Genomic DNA, 12,757 nt, shown 5'->3' on the forward strand with positions numbered 1-12,757 from the left:
TATTTACCTTCTATAATTGAAATTTTGTAGCCTTCAGTGGAGCTCAGAGCTGGCTGCAGGGCAGGCGGGAGGGAAGCCTCCTGGTCACTCCAGCTCTGTGGCCACGGCCAGCTGAAAGCAGGTATCTGCAGTTTATTTACCTTCTATAATTGAAACTTTGTGCTTTGAGTGGAGCTCAGAGGCCGCCGTGGCAAGCAGGAAGCTTGGCTTCCTCCATCATTGGGGCAACCAAGCCTCCTGCTCGCTCCAGCTCTGGCTGCCGGCTGCCATCTTGGTTGAGTTAATTTGCATATAGTTGCTCTGATTGGCTGGTGGGTGTGGCTTATGGCGTAGCAAAGGTATGGTCAATTTGCGTGTTTGTCTTTTATTAGTGTAGATGGTTAGCATTAAACTGATATGGTTGTGCTTTATTTATTAACAGATAGATGATGTAAACCAGAAGTTCAATAATCTGACCAAACTTGAGGACTCTGGGTGGCAAAATAATAATAATAATAATATAAGCAAAAAGGTCTTTCGGGTAAGTTTGTGATTTTCTAATATAGACTCTTCTACTTTAGTGAATTTTTATTTTCAAGCTTTAAAAACATTTAGCTTCAGATTTTTCATCATTTTACAAAATGAGTTCCATATGTTACTTACAATATACTGATTGTCTTCGAAGAAAGAATAAGGAAATGATCAACATAAAATTCAAAACGGTTATCTCTGGAGGGAGAGATGGAGGGGCTGTGATTGAATTAGGGCCCCCTGAGAGCTTCTAAATTGCTAGGTAGTGAATATGTACACATTTGTTTTAGTCTTTAAACTATGCTTATGTATTTTCTGTACTAGTAGTAGTAGATAATTTATATTGTACCAAATATTGTTCCAAGTACCTTACATGTATTAACTCATTTAAGCTTCTCAACAATCCTATGAGATGGGTACTGTTATCCCCATTTCACAGTTGAGGGATCTGAGGAAAGATTAAATCACTTGTCCAGGTTGTAGCTGGGTTTCTGGCCACATTTTCTCAGTCCAGAATCCTTGTTCTTAACCAATAGGCTATGCTGCTTCTCTGTTATATATACCCTTTGTGTGATATATTTCAAAATGGAAATAATTTTTTAAATAGAAAAGAGGAACAGTGGCTCTTTAGAACATTTACCTTCTTCCATTTACTTTCTTATAAAATTTCCTGTTACTTTTCTCTATAAAATTCTCTATGTTAACATGATAGATTCTGTTCTTAATCTATTTGTAATAATTTTTTTTCTAGTACTATTTTAACTCAAAGTTTTTGGTTCAAATGGAAACTTCTCAAACCACCTGGAACATTGCCAGTTTTTCTTTTAAATTTTAGAAAAATGCCTTTGTTTATAAAATCAGGTTTCTACGTTGGTTTTTTATTATGCAATATAATCTAAATAAAAACTCTGTTTTGAATCTGTTAAAGATGTTAAAGTATTGAGAGAACCTTATTATAAAATTATTGTAGTAATTAAGTCTCATGACAGATACCCTGAGGACAGTAATGAAATAGATTGAATGAATTTCATATCTGCTAAAGAGTGAAGGATGCTTGAATACTTTGAAGCTACTGTGGGTATTTCTTTTTGAGTCATGGAAACATTAATATCAGTGATGTAGATAATAGCTGTATGAGTATAGCATTATTTCAGAGCCTTGCAGTTCTTCCCCTTATCACCAGATGTCTCTCTCCTTCTACTTTATTTTTTAGGCCACTGTTAAGATTATCAAATAAAATAAAATGAATCTTTTATCTGTACTTTGATACCATTCCCTCCTACTTTTTATTCATTGCCTTCTTATTCCATCAGCTAGCTTTGTTTTCTCGCTTTCCCTTTTTCCCCATCAGATTTTAGACATGTTTAGGATCTTATATTTGTTTCCATTTAAAAAAGAAAAAAAACCTAAAGTTGTGTTGTCCACAGCTCCCTCTAGTTATCTGTATCCCTTTTCCCATTTTTCTTGCAATGACAGACAAGCTTCCTGAAAGAGTTGTCCATACTATTTGGGTTCCCATTTATTTCTCCAACTCACTACAATTCAGCTTGACCCCTCTTTATGCCTCTAGAATAGATATCACCAAGGTTATTGATCCAGTAGTTGTTGATGTTACCAGACACTTAATTATAAAATGTTCCTTCTGCAGTATTAAACAACAGTGTACTTGCTTTCTGCGAAATATTTTATGTATGCTTTATTTTTTGTGTAAGGTAGTAATGAGTAGCTTTAATAAATTCCATCATTTCTTTTTGCAGAAAAAAGTCGTCTCCGGTATAGCAAGTAAACCAAAACAGGACGATGGTGGAAGAATTGCAGCTAGAAATCGCCTCGCTGCCATAAAAAATGCAATGAGAGAGAGAATTAAGCAGGAAGAACATGCTGAGGCAGCAGCCTCTGTAGTGCCAAAGGAAGTTGATAAAATTGTGTTTGATGCTGGCTTTTTCAGAGTTGAAAGTCCCGTTAAATCATTCTCAGGTTAGTTTTTCTGCTGAGACTACTTAAATATTTGGATTGGATGGGAGGTTGTATAAGAAGTGAAAGATAGTTTTTACATGAAGGTATATAAACTCTCTGATTTCTGGAAAATAGACTACATACTCACTCGCAAACACATGCAAATCACATTTGGATGGGTCCTTTAAGTGTGATATATCTTCTGAAATAGCTTTTATGTTTTCTAAGTGATTTCACATCTGTTATTATTGACCCCCACAATCCTGTGAAGTAGGTTACAGGATCCCAAGAGGTAAGGAACCTAATGGGAGCATGAGAAGTTAGGGATTTCCTTAGTTATAAGTTGGATTAGAACTTAAATGCAAACGAAACTTAGTCAACAAGCTGTCACATTGCTCTAGCTGTGCTTTAAAATGAAACTTACGGTTGGTTTTGGTTTTATTTTCATTTGTATGAAAACTTTGATTTTTGGGGAACAAGTACGTATACTAATTTCCTAACTTTAAAAAATTCCAGTGAAACCAGTTTTTAGTATTTCAGGAAACAATTCTTATAATTTTCTAACTGGGTATATTTTTCAATAGCATTTTTTCATAGACTATCTTTATTAGATTGGATTTATTTATCTGATTGAATTTATTTATATTAGTTTCAGGTGTGCAGCATAGTGATTAGTAATTCTTCAGAGAGCATTGGAGTCTTAACTTGTTTACAGCCCTCTCTAAACAAGTGTAGGGTTGTTGTTGTTTTTTCTTGAATTGTTCCTTTGATTTACTCGCTCGTGTTCTCTCTGATCTTTTTCTTCAGAAATACATATTTTTTCTCCTGGTAAAGAGATTACTTTTATGTTTCTTTCCTGTGCTTGTTTTCTCCTGCTTTCTGGATTTCCTCAACTTCATGTGAGCTATGATGTTTTTAATTCCCAATAGCTCTTTCTCATTCTCTGGGTGTTTCATTTTATTACAGCCTGTACTTGTTTCATAACTGCACTATCTTATCTTTCTGCGGGCAGTAATGATAGCTTTTATGTTTCCTTCCCCTGTCGTCAGTGTCTGTTCCAAGATACTTTCATCTGTTGGATTTTGGTTTCTCTCTCACATTAGAGCAGTGGTTCTCAACCTTGGCTGCACATTAGAATCACCTGGGAATCTTTTCAAAAATCCTGATTTCTGGGCCTCATCCTCCAGAAATTTTCTGATTCTTTGTTACTAATGTTGTGGCCTCACCCCATAACAAAGAGACAGAGTTTCCGGAGGATGAGGCCCAGAAATCAGGATTTTAAAAAGATTCCCAGGCGACTCTAATGTGCAGCCAAGGTTGAGAACCACTGCCTTACAGGCTTTCCTCTGATGCTGGTGATTGTTCACAGCCTGCTCATGGTTGCCGACAGGGTCTTTACTGTGGCTGGTTTAGCTATGCCCTTATGCTGGGAACCTGCATATCACTGTTTTTGTCTTTTCTCTTGGGCTAGATTCCCCAGAGAACATTCTTTTAGCCTGTTGCCTGGAGGGTATTATTCTGGCTGCCAGTCTTTCAGGAGCCATGTTGGGGAGGAAACCTCTGTCTCAACAGGTTATTTGTAAATACTCACTTAATCCCCTTGTTTTCCATATAGGACCCATCTTTTAGCCTCACCTGTTATCCCTAAGCCAGAGACCCTTTGTTTCCTTTTTGGGAAAATAAGCCTCCAGTATTCTGATATTGGTGGTGGAAGGGGATGATGACAGTTGCCCAGCTGTGCAGAATGAGGAAAGAAACCTGGGCTCTAATTGTTCTTTGACGTGACTTTGAACCAATCTTGTTTTAGCTCCATCTTTATCTCCACTTCCAGAGAAACTTGAGGCCACCAGCTCTTTTGAGGGGTTGATGCTCATCTTTCCTGACTAGTTGCTTAGGATTTCTTGAGTCTAAGTAAAATTCCACTCACCCATCTACACCTCAGCTTCCAAAATTTTCTGGTTATTGCCTCTTTTTTAGATTCCTTGGTCTTTGTAGCATTCTGCCTTTTAAGTTGATCTCTTCCTGTTTACAGTAGTGAGATGTCAAGATGAAGCAGAGTGTAATGTGTGTGTTCAATAACTGAAGGTCCTGGGCATTTTACTTTAACAAACATTATTTTACAGGAGAAAGAGAGTATTTGGTAGGGGAGTTGGAAGAATTTTCACTGCCTTCCTAGTTGTAATGAAAAGTGAATGAAAGAACTTTTGGTACTGAGGTGATTTCTCTCATCTTCTAGGACTTTCTATCTCTTCTGAACGTCTTTCTCAAAGACTTAGGACACCTGCATCTGTCAGCAAAGCTGTGTCTGACAGCAGGGCTGCTCTGGGCCTTCTCAGCCAAACCACGTCACCAGAGCATCCTGGTCCTCGGAGTCCCAGAAGGGAACAGGCTGATGAGAAGACTTTGCTTTCAAATATTCCTGAAAACAGGTACTTCTTTAATGTGTTATTAAGAGTTTAATAGATATTGACATGAAATACTATTTCAGATTGTTAACCTGGTAAAATACTAGTATGCAAGACATTTTTAACTTAATTTCACAGTGTTCATGTACTTTGAAATAGGGGAAACAAATGAAAGTTTTGTTTTGTTTTTAATCCTCACTCGAGGATATTTTTTCCATTGATTTCTAGAGAGAGTGGAAGGGGAGGAAAGAGGATGGGGAGAGAGAGAGAAAGAAAGAGAAACAGAGACACATCAACATGAGAAAGACACATGGATTGGTTGCCTCTTGAGCGAGCCTGTACAGGGGCTGGGGAACCTGCAACCAAGGTATGTGGCCTTGACTGAGAATTGAACCCTCTACCCTTTGCTCTGTCAGCCGACGCTCTAACCGCTGAGAAAAACAGGCCAGGGCAAAAGTTATTGTTTTAATAATAACTAGACATAGAGGAAACGATGGGCAAACAGAAAAAAGTATACCAAATTAGGACAGGGAACAGAATTGTTGCTTGCTAACATTGGCAATGGGAGAATATATCCAAAACTAGAAAATGAAATCTAGAACTGAAACATGGTTGATGAGCATATTACCCTCGCCCCCAAGGATGACAAGAAATGTTTCTATAACCTTTGTTTCAAGTTGTAGGAAATAAGAGAACCACATGCCTTGGGGAGAATTGTAATCTTCCTGAAGCACTAGCCTTACATAAGACCTAACCACTTTTCAAGGAGGTAATACAGAGTATACATCAAGCATGTCAAACTCAAAGGCTAACGTGGGTCAAATTATGTTTATGTGGTCCACAAAAAAACAAAACTTTCAATTTTCATAGAAACATAGGTTTATTTTGATAGACATGCTAAATACAAAGGGCTGAAAAGAGTAATTGTTAACATAAAATGATAGAACATTTTAATAAAAATTAATATTTTTTTCTTGAACATTAACTTACCAGACATTGAATAACTGCACAAATTAATAAGTGTAACGCAAATAAACCCATTTTCCTTGTTCTCCGAAAGCGAAATATTTCCTGTTGCTCACACCAAACAAGTTAGTCCAAGATTAATGATGTGGCAATTGGCTGCCAAAGTATTTGCTGCTAGTATTAGTGGAGAGAAATGGTGCACCTGCGCATAAGGCATGTAAGGGAAATGAATGCAACACAATTATAGTAATTAGTCATTAGCGAACATTGTCGTTTGTTATTAATAGCTAGAGGCTTGGTGCACGAAATTTGTGCACGGGTAGGGTCCATAGGCCTGGCCTGTGATCAGGGCCTGTTGGGGCATTCGGGCTGCCGGCCGGGGCCTTCCTTCATTCCGTGCCACCCCCTGGTGGTCAGCGCACATCATAGCGAGTGATCGAACTCTCGGTAGAACTCCCGAGGGGATAATTTACATATTAGGCTTTTATATATGTAGGTTATGTATAACAGGATATTGTAAAAATTAAGTTACGAAACTTTTATTAAAATGTTTCTTACATACCGTTATATTGGCTGAGCCGCAAAAATATTCATTGTGGGCTGCATGCGGCCCATGGGCTGCAAATTTGACATGGTTGGTGTACATGGTAAAGATTGATAAGAAGTACAGAATGAAAATAGCCAGGGCACACTTTCTAAGGCCACCATGCCTAATGGGTATTGAGTGTTACTGTCTGTCCTTCAGCAGTATGTGTAGATCCGACCTTGAAGGTGATCTGTCTGGGAGTGGCCCATGCTTCTCTCCCCGTGGCTAATCCCATCTGCCTTTGTTGGTAGATCTGCAGGGCTGGTAGCTGGAAACCAGGAAGCCTCTCTAGTGGGCTTCTACTTTCCCTCTGTCCTGAATTGTTGGGGGTGAGTACTTGTATGTGGCCTGAATCCCCACTATTCAGGGATGGTCTGAAAGAAAAAATCCCCAGTCCAGAGGAGGCAAATGAAGTTCTGTAAGATAGGCCGTGAGTGGAAGCTGGTGAAGGGGCTTCAGTGTGAGTCTCTGGGAGTGCTCCTTCCCTGAAGGCCTCTGGCTCTTTGTCCCGCGCTCCTGCAGCCAGCCACTCTATAAGTGACAGACGCCACTGAGGAGGATGGACTGACCACTTGGCTGCTATACTGAGAACTGACTGTGTTGGGGAAGTAGTGCCCACTGGTCGAGGTGTGGTTGGCCTGCTTCTTTGATACCAACTTGGTGATTCCTTCAGGATGGCCAGAAATTTCTTTAGTTCTCTATTCTCTTTCCTTAAGACTGACAGCTCTTTGTTCTGGCTGCTCACTCCTGCATGGCTGCACCTCCTGCATGGCTGCTTCTAACTTTGTAATTCTGTGCTTACAAAAGTCAATGAGGAGATCTGTTTGTGGTCTTCTGGAAACTCCACACCTGAGAGATGTGACTAAAATGCTACAAAACTGTCTCCACAGAGTTTTTGAAGTATATCTTCTCCTGAGGTTTCAGATTATCAGAAAGAGATAGTCATGGTGCAGGTTTTAGAATTTTTAATTTTTGATATAAACCAAAGTATATTTAGCTTTTGTGGGGACTAAAATATTTCAGATGTTCTAGAAATATGGATTATAAAATACCAAATTTATTGTCATTTTTTAAATGCAAGTCATATTACTTTGTGTGTTCTGTATTTTATTATCTTGTTCTAAGAAGATTCTTAATTGTATTTAAGTGATTAGGACAGGCACTCTCTAAAAAATTTTTTGCTTAATTCCCAAAAATAGTCCAGAAAGAAAGTATCTTGCAAATAAATAACTTCTTGCAATGAAAGCAAAATAAAGTCGAAGATAGAAAAATTGAGTATATTAAAAAAAAACAACACTACAATTTGCATGAGGTTGAGACAGATATTTCAAATAAAATTGCAAGTTAAGAACTTCAGGATTATGTGCTGTGTATTCTATAACTAACAATAAATGTAGCCAACTCCAGCTATACGATAATTGAGTTGTCGCTTCACCCCTTCTCCTTACCCCCTAGAAGTCAGCTTTCTCCTAACCCAGTGGTTCTCAACTTTCCTAATGCCGCGACCCTTTAATACAGTTCCTCATGTTGTGGTGACACCCAACCATAAAATTATTTTGTTGCTATTTCATAACCAATTTTGCTACTGTTATGAATCGTAATGTAAATATCTGATATGCAGGATGTATTTTCATTATTACAAATTGAACATAATTAAAGCATAGTGATTAATCACATAAACTATGTAATTATATATGTGTTTTCTGATGGTCTTAGGCGGCCCCTGTGAAAGGGTCGTTCGACCCCCAAAGGGGTCGCAACCCAAAGGTTGAGAAGCGCTGTCCTAACCTTTCTCTAGTATGTAGCTCTGGATTTGCATGAGGTTCAGAGAGTTGCTGGTGAAATACCAGCATGGAAACAAGCTCATGAGCTTTCTGGGGAAGAATGCATTTGCTTTGTAAGACCATCCTGTAGTAGCTATAGTCCTAAACTAATCTATTTGCATCAGGCCTGATCTTGGACCAGGTGCCATCTTTGACCATAAAGGATAGTCTCAAACACAAAAGCTTGCAATATGTTTGATTATCTGAGTACAATGCTATTTTTTTCTTTTTTCAGGAGCAGCATAGTAGAAGATGCTCAGTGTCCTAGATTACCGGATTTAATTGAAGTAAACCATGTAAGTCCTGCTCTAGTGTACCAGGCAGCCCAGCATGTTACTTATATAATTACACATAGTAACTCCATAAACAGCTCCCAGAATTTCTGTCAGAAATCTAAAGTCAGGCCCAGCTGGTATGGTTCAGGTTATGGGCTCGATCCCCAGAGGAGAGTGTAAAAGAGACAGCTGATCAATGATTCTCTGTCATCATTGATGTTTCTATCCCTCTCCCTTCCTCCTTCTGAAATCAATAAAAACATATTTAAAAAATAAAATAAAATCAGTAATGTTAAATAATAGTTCTTGTTTCAAAGGCCTTTAGCTTCTTTGAGACCATAATGCCATTTTGTATTTTCCAACTCACATCAAGATTATTTTTGTAGCCGAAACCGGTTTGGCTCAGTGGATAGAGCGTCGGCCTGCGGACTGAGGGGTCCCAGGTTCGATTCCGGTCGGGGGCATGTGCCTTGGTTGCGGGCACATCCCCAGCAGGGAGTGTGCAGGAGGCAGCTGGTCGATGTCTCTCTCTCGTCGATGTTTCTGACTCTCTATCTCTCTCCTTTCCTCTCTGTAAAAACTCAATAAAATATATTTTTAAAAAAAAAGATTATTTTTGTAAATTGTTTCCTTATAGTATAGCCACATTTGTTTGTTCATGTCTTTATCTGGTTGCTTTTGCAATAGAATGTAGTTGAATAGTTGTGGCAAAGACCCTGTAGCTCAAAAAGCCTTTAAAAAAATGTACTATTTGGTACTTCACAGAAAATGTTTGCCAATCTCTGAAGTGAATACAGATACTTGCTGCATACTTTCCTTCAATCATACTGCTGCTATAATATTATATGAACTCATTATTTAAGAAGAAAATAGTAGGGTTTACAGTGTTCTTTAGCCTGTATTCAGACTGTCATCCTCCTGTTTTTATTATTTTTAATAGCAAAATTACTTTTAATAATTGTTTCAATGTTTGATAATTAAATATAATAATCATTTTTATTTCCAGGATGTAAGTAAGATAAACTTCAAGATGGATTGTTTACCCAGTGAAAGAATGAGCTTGCCTCTACCTGCTGGTGAAGTGGCATGTGATATTAATACTAACAAAACAGAAGAAATTTCAGATATTGTGGAAGGAATGGAACTAAATTCTTCAATGACAACACAGGATATTTTGATGAGTAGCCCTGAAAAAGATATACCATCACAACATAACATCTCACAGGAAGAAGAGACTAAAATTTTCCAGTCAGGTGAGGTCTTTTTAATATATTTAATGAGGCTTTGTTAAATAAATGAAATTGCACTAATGCATAGATTATTATAAATACCTCTGGTACCAGTTTCTAAAAACAAAGGTTGAAAAATTGGACAAAGTCGATATTTTATGAGAATTAGTTTGTGTTGTAGTGTGCCATTCTCCACCCACAGCGTTCTGAGGTAAACCTATTAAAAATCAACAGCAGATACTAGTCCACATTGGACATAAGTTGCATTTTTAAGTATATTTTAATTGATGTCAGAGAGGAAGGGGGAAGAAGAGAGAGAGATAGAAACATCAATGATGAGAGAGAATCATTGATCAGCTGCCTCTTGCATGCCTTCCACTGGGGATCGAGTCTGCAACCTGGGCATGTGTCCTCACCGGGAATCGAATCATGACCTCCTGGTTCATAGGTAGATGCTCAACCATTGAGCCACACTGGCCAGGCTAGACCTAACTTTTTGGGATCTTTCATTATTTATGAAAACTCAGAATTAGAAAAATTCCCTGAAGTGTTTTTTAGTTCTTCTTTCAATGCACATACATCCTCAAGCCTTTCTTCAAAATGCCTTATTTTTCTTCCCTAATGCTTTTATTTCTACCTACTTTGTTGTGATTGTTCTGCAGTAGGAAATGGCTTTTCTATTTTTGGTCCTGGGAGCATATCTGTGTAGTATCCACTTTCTCCGCCGCCATTTTTAATCCTGGCTCTTGTGTTTTTGTTATAATATATGACATTTTCACCTACTATTTACATCTGCTACTCTGTGGTGCTGTCCTGGCTGGAGCCTAAGGCAAAATCAACATTACTTTGGCCAAACATTGAATACACTCCAGCTATGTTCTTCTTCTAGCATCTTTTACGTACCTTTACTATTACAAGCATGAGCTTTGTTTATAGAAGACTCTTTAAAATACTAAAATTAAGGATAAGAACTTTATTAAAAAAGTCAAACATATTTTTTAAAAATAGGTTTGTACTGATTTTGGAGAGAGAAAGGGAGAGAGAGAAATATCAGTGATGAGAGAGAATCATTTATTGGCTGCCTCCTGCACATCCCCTACTGGGGATCGAGCCCACAACCCGGGCATGTGCCCTGACCAGGAATCAAACAGTGATCTCCTGGTTCATGGGTCGATTTTTAACCACTGGCCAGGCAAGGAACAGTGTTTTAAATTGGCACTATCTAATATAGCAGTCACTAGCCACATGCCACTATTTAAATTTAACTAAGTTAGACATTCATTTCCTTAGAAACAATAGTCAGTTATAAGTAATTAGTGGCTGCCGTATTAGACAGCACCGATATCAAACATTTTCATCATTACAGAGATTTGAGGGTAGTAGAATCATTTATTGGCTGCCTCCTGCACATCCCCTACTGGGGATCGAGCCCACAACCCGGGCATGTGCCCTGACCAGGAATCAAACAGTGATCTCCTGGTTCATGGGTCAGTACTCAACCATTGAGCCACACTGGCTGGGCGAAAGTCAAACACATTTTTAAAAACCTTGTAACATAAGATGACCTATATTTTTGTCTTAACATTTGATAATATGGAACTTTTCATATTTCTCAGTGCTTTGTTTATTTCTAACTACAAGAATATTCTTTAAAAAGTTAAAAATAATTCTTTTTTGTTTTTCAGTATTATTTGATAATAAAGGTCTTACTACTGAATGCCATCTTCTTGAGTCAGTAAGTTTTTCAACTTAATTTGAAAAATGACTTTATGTATTAGATTTGTTTTATAAAAAGAATATTACTCACTTTTTAATTTGTATACAAAGTTTAAAGTTTACATCTTTTCATTGTTTTCTTCACTGTGAAATGCATTTGTTAATTTTATCAATGGAAACAGAGTTTTCATGTTTATATACTTTAAAATATAGTAATTTTTAGTATTAAACTCTGAAGATTTATTTTGCCATATGATTTATGTATCAAATTTCTTATGACAAATTGATTGGATATTTGAATATCTAATATGTGGCTTGGATTATGATAGGTATTTCTAAGTGATGCAAGATAAACATAAGGCAAGGTTTCTGCCCATCTGAAGCATGCACTTGGGAAGATAATGTCTGTGTTGCCTTCAGTCATTGGTTATTTTCATCCCATTCCTTTTAGATTATTGTATTTGGAAGCTATTTTATTTGAAAGCTCCATTGGCTTTACTTTTGGTGATCTCTTGCCTCTAAGTCTAGTTCAGACACTAGCCTTTCTGTGAAGTCTTCCTATAAAAGCTCTCATCTCTCCAAGTTAATTAATGTATAGGCGCAGGTGCATACAATTGGACACATTTAATCTCTTCTTTTTTTAAAAAAATTCTTTATTGTTGAAAATATTACATGAGTCTCCTTTTCCCCCCACATTGACCTCTCCCAGCCCGTTCCTGCCCCCCAGCACAGGCCCTCACCCCCCTATTGTCTGTGTCCATTGGTTATGCTTATATGCATGCATACAAGTCTTTTGGTGATCTCTTAACCCTTCTTCCACCTTCCTCTTCCTTTCTTTTGAGGTTTGATGGTCTGTTCGATGCTTCTGTGTCTTTGGATCTATTTTTGTTCATCAGTTTATCTTCATTAAGTTCCACAAATGAGTGAGATCATGTGATATTTACCTTTCTCTGACTGGCTTATTTCGCTTAGCATAATGCTCTCCAGGTCCATACATGCTGTTACAAATGGTAAGAGTTCTTTCTTTGTTACAGCAGCATAGTATTCCATTGTGTAGATGTACCACAGTTTTTTAATCCACTCACCTGCTGATGGGCATTTAGGCTGTTTCCAAATCTTACCTGTTATAAATTGTGCTGCTATGAACATAGGGGTGCACTTATTCTTTCTGATTGGTGTTTCTGATTTCTTGGGATCCCTGCCTGTTTCTTACGGTTATGAAGGTTCAGTAGGTTCATTATCACTAAATAAAAGACGTTTTAGTTAAGGGCTTAAATAGCAACAAAGAACA

At 37.7% G+C, this 12,757-nt stretch overlaps 1 protein-coding gene across 3 annotated transcripts in view; it reads left to right on the top strand.

The window, feature by feature from the left end:
- Positions 1–12,757, top strand: part of DLGAP5 (discs large homolog associated protein 5) — a 36,720-nt gene that overhangs the window by 19,840 nt on the left and 4,123 nt on the right. For 2 of the 3 annotated variants that reach the window (XM_015566502.1, XM_006767688.2), the window contains exons 13-18: positions 422–520; positions 2,268–2,487; positions 4,703–4,895; positions 8,482–8,542; positions 9,528–9,774; positions 11,436–11,485. In XM_015566502.1, coding sequence (XP_015421988.1) covers positions 422–520; positions 2,268–2,487; positions 4,703–4,895; positions 8,482–8,542; positions 9,528–9,774; positions 11,436–11,485 — 870 coding nt within the window. The remainder of the gene's footprint in view (positions 1–421; positions 521–2,267; positions 2,488–4,702; positions 4,896–8,481; positions 8,543–9,527; positions 9,775–11,435; positions 11,486–12,757) is intronic. The other variant, XM_006767689.2, reaches the window with a different exon arrangement.

Source organism: Myotis davidii, unplaced genomic scaffold (genome assembly GCF_000327345.1).
Source record: "Myotis davidii unplaced genomic scaffold, ASM32734v1 scaffold281, whole genome shotgun sequence".
NCBI classification, from domain to species: domain Eukaryota; kingdom Metazoa; phylum Chordata; class Mammalia; order Chiroptera; family Vespertilionidae; genus Myotis; species Myotis davidii.